We start from the raw sequence: 12440 nt of genomic DNA, 5'->3' as shown, positions 1-12440 counted from the left end.
CCGGTTTTTTGTAAAGCAGTTTTATGTCTCAACCGAATCAACTAAGTGACCGGTTTTTGGTTAACCCAATTGAATCGGTTGATTCGGTTCGATTTTCAGAACATTGGTATTTTTTTATTGACATTTATATTTTAAAGTTAACATAAAATAAGCTTTATAAGGATTCATTTGGGAAGTTTCAAAAGTAACTTGTTTGAGATTTTGACTTATGAAAAGTAGTAGTATTAATGTCTAGTGTAATTTTCAAAATCAAATTGCAACTTTCTAAGAAGCTATTTAGGAGCTTATAGAGAAGTTAAAAAAATAACTTCTTTCATAATACTATTATTTTAGTGGTAAATCAAATTAGATTAACTCAATTTACTAAATGACCTAATTCAATTTACATTATATCAAATTTTATTTATTTATAAATCGAAGCTATTCATTTTGATTTGTCTGATCTTTATTTCTACTAATTCGAATCAGTATGATTCGATTTAGTACCAAAAAAAACTAAATCAAATTTACATAAATTTATGCGTGAGAATATGCAAGTACAGTTTTTTAATTTGAGATTTTCATATAATATTAAATCCTACTTAATTTATTAATGTTATTTACCCGACAAATGTAAAAACGAGAAGCCATAGCGCGTGAAGTGTGAACATAGCATAATCCGTTCATTTTTCTGGCACCATATTTATTTCCATGAAGAATTGACATTATATATGTTTGACTATAATAAATTTTGATATTGTAAATATGTAACGTTCGTTAGTGGGTAGAATTACGTTAAAATTTAGATGATCTAAAATAAAAATAAAATAAAAAATTAATAATCACTAAATTTATAAATTTTATAAAATATATATTTTACTATTTTAATTTAAATATGATTAATTCATTATTCTATTACTTTATCAACTTATTCGCTTTGAAAAATATTGATCTTACGTTGAAACTTGAAAGCTGCATGCCAGTATAGAAATGACAAAGCATTATTTAATTTGTTGTCATCTATATGATATTTTTCTTAGCTACATGAGGTGTATCCGTTTATGCTTAATAGAATAAGATTCTTTGAAAATAGATGTGTGATAATAAAGGTTTGACTTATAAAATCACATATAAATATATATTATTGAATTTTAACAATTTATATTACAGAGCAAGATAATAATATTTGTTAATCAAAATTTAAGTGAAGAAACAAAAAGGCAAAGAATTAATTTTTGCACATGATTCAAGTATGATTTCTATTTCTCGTCACTGAAAATATTTAAAAAAAAAAAAAAATAAATGACCAACATTGTTTTAAACAATTTTGTCTTGTATTTGAATCCGCTAACCAAGAACTATTAAATTTAAATGCGTTACGGTCATGCAAATATGTCTTACTATTATTAATAATATTAAATCAAGAGGAAACAGAGCATTTAGTGGAGTAAGCATCTAGGGATAAAAGCATCTGAATTTCTAGTTCAGATTTCTGTACCATTTCTTTCGAAGTAGTAACAGAAAAAGAAACAGAGAAAAAGAAAGATCTGAAAATCAAGAGAAAGAAATGAGACTTAGAATAGCTTCTTGGAGTTTCATCCTATTTACCCTAGTCTTTTTGGTAAGATCTACCTATGTTATTCAATTAAAGTTACTCAATTTTATCGTAAGGGTAGTGTTATAGATCTTGCATCGAATACTTTGGTCCCTTCATTATTTGGTTTCAGAATTAGTCATCCTCTGTTTCAGCGAAACTTAGTTTGAAATGAATCTGGCTTTGTTTTCATGATACTGTTGAAGTTGAACTAAAAGCACTTTTTCTTTTTCTTTTTTTTCTTTTGGAGAGAAATTTGACTTTGTTTTTCAACTGTAATTCTGATGCTGCAGGTTGTGAAAGATGGTAGCGCAAGAAAGATAGGTATAACAACTGAGAGGGATAATCAAGTGAAGCTAGTAACCTATGATTTGCATCAATCTGCAGCAGAGGATCTTGCGCTTAATAATATTATGCAAGTTGAAGGCACCGATTTGAAAATGAAAACAGAAGCAGCAGAAGAAGAAGATGATGATGATCATGATGATCACCATAAACACAAAGAAAAAGATGATGAAGACTCCGATGATGAAGATGAAGATGATGATGACGAGGATGATCATAAGAAGAAAGGAAAGCATTATTCTAAAAACGAGCACGATAAAGATGAACACAAAAAGTTCATCATGGACCCTGAACTAAATGTGTTCTTCACACCAAAGGATCTCTACGTTGGGAAAACGATGCCGATATATTTTGCAAAAAGAAATTCGTCAACATCTCCAAAGTTTCTCCCAAGAGAAGAAGCAGAACAGATTCCATTCTCATCAAAAAAGCTTTCCTCTCTTCTCAAATTCTTCTCCCTGCCAAAACACTCACCACAGGCCCAGGCCATGAAATACACACTCAAAAACTGTGAGATTGAACCCATGGAGGGAGAGACCAAGTTCTGTGCTACTTCCTTGGAATCCCTTCTTGATTTTGCACGCTACCTCTTCGGATCCAACAAGCAGTTCAAGGTTTTAACCACCACACACCTCACGAACACAACGGTTCTTCTGCAGAACTACACAATCAGAGAAGTGAAGGAGATTTCAGTTGCAAACGTTTTAGGGTGCCACCCAATGCCTTACCCTTATGCAGTTTTCTATTGTCATAGCCAAAAGAGTGATGTTAATTTGTATGAGATGTTGGTAGAAGGTGACAATGGCGGCAAGGTTCATGCTGCAGCTATTTGCCACATGGACACATCGATGTGGGACTCCGATCACGTGTCCTTTCGCGTACTCCATGTCGCTCCGGGAACCTCTCCGGTGTGCCACTTTTTCCCTCCTGATAATCTTGTTTGGGTGCCTTCCCCTGCTGCAAATCCATGATAATCTATCACTGCTACTTGCGTAAACAGTGTTTCTTGTATATGAAACTATCTACAAAATGTTAGTTCTTAACCTGGTGTTCTATGAAATAAACGACTGTCTTAGTGAAAATACTATTAATGTGTCTGTCAATAAAGATGTTATTTTGGTGTGCTTAGAACCTTGGAGTAATCTTTGTTCTATGTGTAAGGACTAGATGTAAATTCTTCAATGTGTTAGTTACTAGGGCTTGACACAGTTTAGTCTTAATGGACTGTTGGACATTGCAAACTTCTTTAATTTTCAGTTTTTGATGGTCAAGCTCTAGCTATTTGTTAGGGCAAGTTCCCTAATTAAATTGTTTGAAAATGAAATTTATTAGAATACAACTTTTAAATATTTAAGATGTTTTTATAACTTTTTTATTTTTATAGAAATCGCTATAAGATGTAGCAATTTCTGGGCAAATGGAGCGTTGCAGAAATCTTGGCATCCTGTAGCAATTTCTTTATAGAGGGATTCTCTATAAATACTAGTACGAGGCATTTGTGAAGAAGCCTAGTGTTATTTTCACAAATGGAGTGTGAGGAGAGTTTTTTAGCATTTGTGCATTGCTTCGGAAAAATTCAAAAAAGCAAAAGGTACCATATTAAGTTTACTGATAGAGAACCAGTGAGTGTTTTTATCCGGTCATCAAATATGTTGTGAGAGCAAAAAATCAGTATATTGCAAAAGTTAGGGGTGTGTGGAACAAAGTGGGTGAAGTTGTTTTACAATATCTCTATTACTGTTGTGTCAACTGGTGTGAAGTATGAAACATTTGTGATAGGGTTCGATGAAGATATGCATGTTTTGTTTCATTGTCAGCGAAGTTTTTCGGAAGTGAGAATACACGAGTTGTATGTCAAGTTGGAAGATGGTATCGACAGTTCTGGGGCATTAGCGTCGAATCCTCAGTCGACTACGTTAGGGGTTGTTCTACCTCGATGCCTGTGGTTGCACCTGCTTGTCTGTTGGTTGATCCTCCATCTGTTGCAGTGGGATAGTTAGGCCACCCCGTCTTATTTTGGATATTGCTGGTGAGGGTGAACCGGATCGAGTTAAAAATGCAATACAATAGGATGATTCGGATGAAGAGCCTATTGACATTGTTTGGGACAGTGATGAGGATACTTGGACCAACTCACCTATACATCAGGGGCTATCAAGTTCCGGCACACAACAACATCGTTCACATTTTTCAACCTTGAACTTTGGGGTTCAAGGATTGAATGAGGGATGTAACACCCTATTACCCTAAGCCTTACCTCTAGCTGTAAAGTAAAGAATAACAAAGCGTGACAACATAAAGAAATAAAGCTCAAAGACGTAGAAAATAGAGATACAAAAGCACGAAGTGTTACACACGATAAACAAATGCGTAAAGGTAAGAAAAGGATCATAGATACAAGATAATCAAAGTATATACATATATAGGATACAAAAGAGGACTAGTCACAGCCTACGGAACTTAGGCCGGCTAGCTCAAACAGAATACAAAAGAATTTTATTCTGTCTCTCAAAGTAAGCCTCTAAGGCAACCAGTGCAATATACAAAAGTGAGAGATACTACATCAAAATAATCAAAATACAAAAGATAAAGAGCGATTCTCCGCTTTGTCACCATCCCCAAACTCACCGATGTGGGTTGCGACCTACATCTGAAATACAACAACAACATATGGTATGAGAACCGGAGGTTCTTAGTTTGGTAACAGTTCCCAATAGATAAGATATAAGGTTTTGGAATGCCAAAGGCAATCCTAGAACTTCACACCGATATAAAGATTCAAAACCTAGAAATATTTAATAAAAATCCATAAAGGGTTATCTACTCCTGAGGATTTTCTGACTAACAGAAACACTGATGTCTTACAGCCTTCGCCAACCTATCCTCCATGTGATCCCATCGCTATCGCCTACCGAACCTCCTCAATCCCATCAAAAAACACAGATAAATGCAAGCAAGTAAAGCACAGATAATATACATTTACAGCAAGTAATTCAGAAAGCAAGTATCCAGGTATGTCGCCTTTCGGTCACAAATAATTGTTACCCGAAGGATATAGTGTCAAGAACACTCTTGTGACTCAAAAGGATGTGAGCGGGATACTCTGCCTCAGCCCTCACATTGTTCTCAACATAAGCAGGATTAATAACCGTTCTTATGCCGGCGCTGTAATCTCGACAAGCGGGATCCATCACCAACCTTGTCCGAGGAGCATAACGACTTATCAATAATCTTGTGGATCTCTAACGTGGGATAAATGTCGGCTTAGAAAATTCTAAAGGATTTTTCAAACTCAAGTGTCACAAGTATAGCCTAAACCGACAAGTGATCCGCAATCAAAGTTTAGAAGAATGTCACAACAATCAAATCAATTATCAGGAGTGGAATCCTGGGTCGTTTTCCCTAGGACTTGCCATTGAATGCACATCATTGGTTAGGAAATTTAGGGGTTTTGAATTGCTTGCAGAAAAAGTAAAGTGACAAGAAACTAAGAGCAATGAACAAGTAACAATTAAATTAGAACAACTCGAATTACCAATCAAGTAATTGACTAACTAACAAGCATCTAATAAAATGATAGCAATAAAAATGGCATATAACTAATCAGGGTAAAATTAAGCTAAAAGAGCTAGGAAATCAAAGCTAACAAAAAGGAATGACAATCAATCAATATAAAAAGCCTTAGCTAGGAGTGAGAATTAGAATTCCTATCCTTATTATCATCGTCAATTGTGATGGTAAGTGTACATTGCTATCACTTAGTCATCCTCTAACATTGAAGGAAAGTCAAGTGAGCACAATTACCTGTAGTCCACAAGTCCTAATCAAATCCTAATGAAAGATTAGATTTAGTGAAATTTAAGCCAACTAGCAATCTTCAATTACCAATCAACATTAGATTTTGATAATTCAAGAGTCTCAAATTACTCAACTCAAAGCCAAGAATAGAAATCTACACCATAATCATAAGTTGCATTTTCACAAACACTTGGTGAGCACTAATAAAAGACATCATAAAATTGAGGAATCAACCCAAATTAAAACTACCCACTGTCAATTATCAACAATAATAAATCAAATAACACATATGAAACATAAAAACCTCAATGCATTAACTAGAAATCAAATCCAACAAGATCCAAAATCATAAACCAAGGTAACTTGATTTACAAGACTACTAAGCAAAAGTAAAGTAGAGAAACTACAATTAGAGTAATAAAAACTTAATGTAAACAAGATCTAATCCATGGATTCAAGCAAAAGTTGATCAAAGAACAATAAAACCTAGAGAAAAAGAAGAGTTTCTCTCTCTAGAAGTAAAAACTATCTAATTTTCTACATTATGGAATGTTGTGTCTTTGCCTCCTTCACCCCCAGCCTCTATTCTTCGAATTGGGCTTGAAATTGGGCCAAAAGAGCTTCAGAAATTGCCCCCCATGTGTTCTATTAATGAGGCACATGTTTGTGTTCCCGCGTATGTGGCAAGTGGTCCGCATACGCGGACGATGCGAAACTCAGCTAACGTGTACGCGGCAAAGGAGACGCGTACATGGGTGTGCTAAAATTTCAAGCTCCACTTCTTCATGATTTCCCTACTTGTTCATACCCTGGGTCGAGCTATCCGACCTGGGGTGATCGAGGACAAAGCAACCGACCTCTTCAAGTAAGCACAACCGACCTCTTCTTTAAAAGAGTTCGGCCAAATCACTACAAGAAGCCCAAAGACGGCCCAAACTAAGGGACATAGCCCAATCTAAAGGCCAAAAGCCCAGAAAGATAGAGGCGGTACCCCTGGAGATAAGATGACCTCACTTAAAGATAAGATAAGATAACTAACTTATCTTATCTAGAAAGGTCAGCCCACACTAATACAAATACATTGGAGCACCCAGGTATAACTCATACTCTGATTCTACTAAAAACCTGCTTAAAGCCCATGCTAACTTAAGTATCGGAGTCTCTTGCAGGTACCACCACTCTCCGGTGACGAAGGATCAGCAGCATGACGAACGGATTTCTGCCGGTAAAGAATTTTATAAAAATAATCACGTTGTAAGTATAGTTTCTAAACCAACAGAGAATTCTTTTGTACAAAAGTTTTGTTTGTCACTTAAGCAAACCTAATAAAATTGATAACCGAAGTATTTAAACCTCGGGTCGTCTTCTCAAGGAATTGCAGGGAGGTGTATTTATTATTGGTTATGGAAAAAGGTATATTTTTGGGTTTCTGAAATAAGGAACAAGTAATTTAAATGGCAAGAAAAATAAATTAATAATTTGAAAAACCATTGCAAGGTATGAGAACTGGAAATCCCATCCCAGTTATCCTTATCAGGTGTGATGAGAATTATTTATTGCTCCCACTTAGTTAACCCTTACTAAATAAAGAAAAGTCAACTGGACTAATTAATTTGATTCCTCAAGTCCTAGTCAACTCCTGTGGAAAGACTAGCTTTAGAGGGATCCAAATCAATCAGCAAATCTTAATTTTCAATCAACAGCTGAGTTTGATAACTCAAGTGTCACCAATTACTCAACCAAAGCAAAGGGGGAAAAATCTAAATTATTTATATCATAAATAGAAAAAAGCAATCATAAATCTGAAATACCTCAAATTGCATTAAATAGAATATTCAAATCTAACATGAAGAGTTCATAAGCCAATTTGGCAACATAAGTAATTAACAAGTAAAAGCATTAGAATAAATAAAAGTAGAAGAGAAATATAAATTAAAGAAACATAGAACCTAGAATGAAGAAATAACCATAAAGTAAAAGAAATGATAATCCTAAAACCTAAGAGAGAGGAGAGAGCCTCTCTCTCTAGAAAACTACATCTAAAACCTAAAATTGTGAATTATGAATGTTGTATCAATTGTCTCAATGAATGGATCGATTTTCCCACTTTATAGCCTCTAATCTATGTTTTCTGGGCCGAAAATTGAGTCAAAAACAGTCCAAAAATTGCCCTCATCAATTTCTGGTACGTACAGGTCGCTGCAGAGCCACGCGTTAGCGTCGTCCACTCGTTCACACGGATTGAGTTTTTGCCAGGTCACGCGTCCGCGTGATCCACGCGTGCGCGTCACATGGCTTTGGGGCAGTTGTGGCAAATTATATATCGTTGCGAAGCTCCGGATGTTAACTTTCCAATGCAACTGAAACAGCATCATTTGGAACTCTGTAGCTCAAGTTATGATCGTTTGAGTGCGAAGAGGTCAGGTTGGACAGCTTAGCAATTTCTTCAACTTCTTGTATTCCTTCCACTTTTGCATGCTTCGTTTCCATCCTCTAAGCCATTCCTACCCTATAAACCCTGAAATCACTTAACACACATATCAAGGTAATTCTAACATACTCAATTCTCAAACCAAAGGTTTCCAAACCCAATTTTCCCACACTTAAATCATAAGCACTCTCACTAGTCTAAGCTAACCAAGGATTCAAATTAAGGGCATTATTGTTTTCTACTTAGAGTTAATGATGTGCTAAAGTAAAGAATAAAAAGGGTAAAATAGGCTCGAATTGGTTTGCAAAGGATAATGAAAGGTTAAGGTCATATGGCTATGTAAGCTTAGTGAAACAAGGCCTCAATCATATAAGTGCATGCATACATCAAACAATGGAAATATAGAATTAAGCAAGACAAAGATCACAATTTTAGAGAGAACAACACACACCAAAAATAAAATATTGGTTGATAAGATGCAACCAATCAATTAGGCTCAAAATCTCACTGGTTTTGTGTGTTCGAGCTCTAAACCATGTTCCAAAATAAGATTCCTTCAAACAAGTTTATCAAAAATTTTAAATCAAATTAGTGAAATTTTATAAAAAGTTTCTTGAAGAAGAAAATATTACTTTAACCAAGTGGTGGTAAAATATGCATAAAATCAAACAAATATGCAATCAATCATGCAAATGCAACAACTAACTAAAAAGAAAATTAGACATTGGTGTTGAAAAGAAAATAACTAACCCATGGAGATCGGTATCAACCTCCCCACACATAAAGATTACACCGTCCTCAGTGCATGCTGAGATGTGCAAGTGGACGGGCTGCTACAACTGATGCTTTCTCTAGAGATTGTGCAGATGGACTTGTCTGTTGCCCCATATAGAAGTTTCTAACATGCACAAAATCAACAAACATGCAATCAAACATGCAAATGTAACAACTAATTTTACAAGGAAAATTAAACATTGGTATTGAAATAGGAAAAAACTAACCTATGGGAGTCGGTATCGACCTCTCCACACTTAAAAATTGCACCGTCCTTGGTGCATGCTAAGATGTGCAAGTGGACGGACTGCTACAACTGATGCTTTTCTCCATAGATTGTGCAGATGGACTTGTGTGTCGCCCCATTGAGAAGTTTCTCTTTTCCTTTCTCGGTGGCCATCCTGAAGGAAGAGGAAAAAGAAGAAAAAGTAACCCAGAAAACAAAGATAGAAAACAAATAAAATATGGGTGTTAATGCCAAATAATAAGGGTCTCAATTACATAGTAGCTACAACATGCAAGTGAAAAAATAGTAGAAGCAAACAACATATCAATAGTACAAAATTGCAACAAAGGGGAAGAGAGAGTAGGTAATGAAAGACAGTATAAACTCATGTCAATGCAAAAGTGATACAAGTATCATAAAAGATGAGCATTGACTTAAATAATATTACCCAACAGTGGAAAACAAGTCACTAAGCACCAAAATAATACCAGAAAAGATGTAACAGTTGAATAAGAAAATTTAACACCAATGGAAAAATAATCAATTTAGAAAAGAATAAAAAAGGCACAAAATTAAAATGCAATGAATGAAAGTATGCAAATAAATTAAGTAAAATAGAATGGAAGTGAAGAAGGATGAGAAGTTAAAGAGATGAAGAAAAAGAAAGTAAGAAAGGAAGAAGAAAGAATAAGAAAAGATAGAAGAAAGAAGAAAGAATGATAATAGAAAGATAAGTAGGATTGGAGAAGAAAAGATAGGAATTCTGGCGCTGATCTGGATAAACTGTGCGGCGCATGCGACGCAGACGCGTGGGTCACGCGTTCGCGTGGAATGAACTGTGCCATTGGCGCGAGTGCAGCCTCGCGCACGTGCAACTCTCTGTTTCGTTCGCATAATGCCAAAAATTTTGGGTGACGCGTGCACGTGGGTGACGCCCACGCGTGAATGGCTTCTATTTGAAAAATGACGCGGACGCATGGGGCACGCGTTCGCGGGATAGGGCTTGTGCTTCCAGCACCACTCCATCATAACTTTCTGCCATACACCCCTTTACGTCGATTTTGCAGGGTCACGCGTGCGCATGGGCGACGCACACGCGTGGGTGGCTGATTTTCGCAAACGACGCGGACGCGTCAGGGATGCGTTCGCATGGGCGTGTTTGTGCCTAAGGCACACCTCCAGCCACGCTCTCGCGTGACTTTCTACTTCCTTTCTTCTCGTGTCCAAGGTGGTGCCATTGCCGGGGAATTGCAAACGTGTACCTTAATATTGGTTATTGTAAATATTTTATTTTGCTTGTTTATTTGTTTTTATTTTTGTTTTTAATTTTCATTAGCTACTATGAGTTCTCACCCCCGTCGCTTCAAGTTTGGTTCCAATGTTGTTGTAAGGAATGGAAACTATAATGAAAATAGGCATCAAGGTTGGAAGAATCAAAGATGGGAGGAGCCACAAGGATTTGATCAACCCTGTTGGCAACAACCCCCTCCAATGCGCTATAACTAACAACCATTCTGTGATGCATACCAAGACAATAGTTATGATGGACCCTTTCGTGACAAACCACCTCCACCTAATTACTATGGTCAAGAGCCATTCCGAGGTGCATACCAAGATGATAGATATGGTGGACCCCCTTGTAGTTACTAACAAGTCCCATCATATGCTTATGAACCACCTCCACAACATACCTTTGAACCACCAAACTCACAAGCCCCTTTACACCATTCACCTCCATATGACCATAACCCTTACCCACCCCAATTCCAATCCAATTACCCCCAAGAACCACCACTTTCATATACACCATGTCCATATCCATTAACCCAAGAATCACAGGCTCGCCTCAAGGAAACAGTAGATCAATTTAATGCAACCCTTCATCAACTGGAGAAAGCAATAAATCGATTACCTTCCTAACGTTCGGGCACTCAAGGAACTCCCATGGCTACATGTGGAGAATCTAATGAAGAACGTAGCATGAAGGAGACACTAGAAACTCCGGTGGACAGTAAGGAGCATGACTTGGTACTAGAACAAGTGGAGGAAGCCGGAATTATCAAAGAAGAAGAAGTGGTTGAACACTTAGGAGATGCGGAACGTCCATGGGAAAGCCCAGTCATAGAGTCCCCTTCTAAGGAGTTTGAATTTGATGTTGAGGATGGTGTACAACCTCCAAGGTATATCATGGTTGAAGACTTTGAAGGGGATGATCAAGAGATGGATTCAATCATTGATGAATTCTTATCTACATTTGAATACTCTTCCATTGGACTTGACATGGAGATTAAAGAAGAAGAAGCACAACCTCCCATACCTCTGGTGAACAATGAAGAAGAGATCGAATTGGAAGAATGCTACCAAGAGGAAGAGGTTGATATTAAAGAAGCTTGCAAAGAGGTGGAAGTTGTCAAAGAAGAACTCAAGGGAATGGAGCTGGAAATCACCTTGCCAAAGCTGTTGGAAACCTCTCCCCCAAGGCCATCACCATCCATTCCTTCATTCAAGTGGGTAAATCTTTCATCTCTAAGCTTAATTAGCCCACTTGAATATGCTTTGCTTGAGACGGATGGGCAACTTAGAGCTCTTTGTGGCTATAAGAGTAAGAGGGAGATGGTTAGTGGTTGGCAACACAATCCTAGGTTCATTGTGGTAGGAAGCTCACGGCTGAATTATCATGGTTAGAAGAATACTAAATTGCATGGGTCTAGGAAGCTGTTTGGATGCCTCAGTGAGAATTCGGATTGCTTACCACCCAGTTGGAACAAAGATAGTCAACAAGAAGACGGGTGCAAAAGCAAGATTTGGGACCCCGGAATTCATTCTAGCAATCAACCCTCTTGGGGCTTTGTCACTTGCTTTAACTTACTTGAAGTCTTTATGCAACTAGTATGGGAACCCGGAGGCTATTGGAATTGCAAACATTGGTGGAGATTCCTGGATGAGTTCAAGCACAAGCCACCATAACAAGGAGCTCACCAAACGTCCAACTTAAGGACTTAAACCAAAAGTGCTAGGTGGGAGACAACCTACCATGGTATATTCTTTACTTTTTGTTCTTAGTTTAATTTTATTATATTTTCATTTGTGATCATTCATAATTTCTGCATAATCATCTACATTCTACATTTTGCATTCTGCATGCTGCATTAAAAAAAAATTGCAAGCGACGTGTAAGCGTCGCTGACGTGTCCGCGTCATATGTGCATTGGACACGAGAAGAAAGGAAGCAGAGAGTCACGTGAGAGCGTGGCTAGAGGCGTGCCTTAGGCACAAACATGCCCACGTGAATG

At 37.0% G+C, this 12440-nt stretch overlaps 1 protein-coding gene across 1 annotated transcript; it reads left to right on the top strand.

Annotated features, from left to right (window-relative positions):
• Window positions 1309-3189, top strand: LOC107609281 (BURP domain-containing protein BNM2A). The gene is made up of 2 exons (XM_016311166.2): window positions 1309-1600; window positions 1867-3189. Exons 1-2 carry the CDS (start codon window positions 1547-1549, stop codon window positions 2887-2889), a joined length of 1077 nt encoding a protein of 358 aa, XP_016166652.1. The 5' UTR covers window positions 1309-1546; the 3' UTR covers window positions 2890-3189.

Source organism: Arachis ipaensis, chromosome B07 (assembly GCF_000816755.2).
Source record: "Arachis ipaensis cultivar K30076 chromosome B07, Araip1.1, whole genome shotgun sequence".
Lineage (NCBI taxonomy): Eukaryota > Viridiplantae > Streptophyta > Magnoliopsida > Fabales > Fabaceae > Arachis > Arachis ipaensis.
The sequence above is the reverse complement of the archived record's forward strand: the minus strand, read 5'-3'. Positions and strand labels throughout refer to the sequence as shown.

Coding starts and splice junctions, on each gene's coding strand:
- LOC107609281 (XM_016311166.2), top strand. CDS start 1,547: ATGAGACTTAGAATAGCTTCTTGGAGTTTCATCCTATTTACCCTAGTC. Junction 1,601..1,866: donor TATTTACCCTAGTCTTTTTG/GTAAGATCTACC, acceptor CTGATGCTGCAG/GTTGTGAAAGATGGTAGCGC.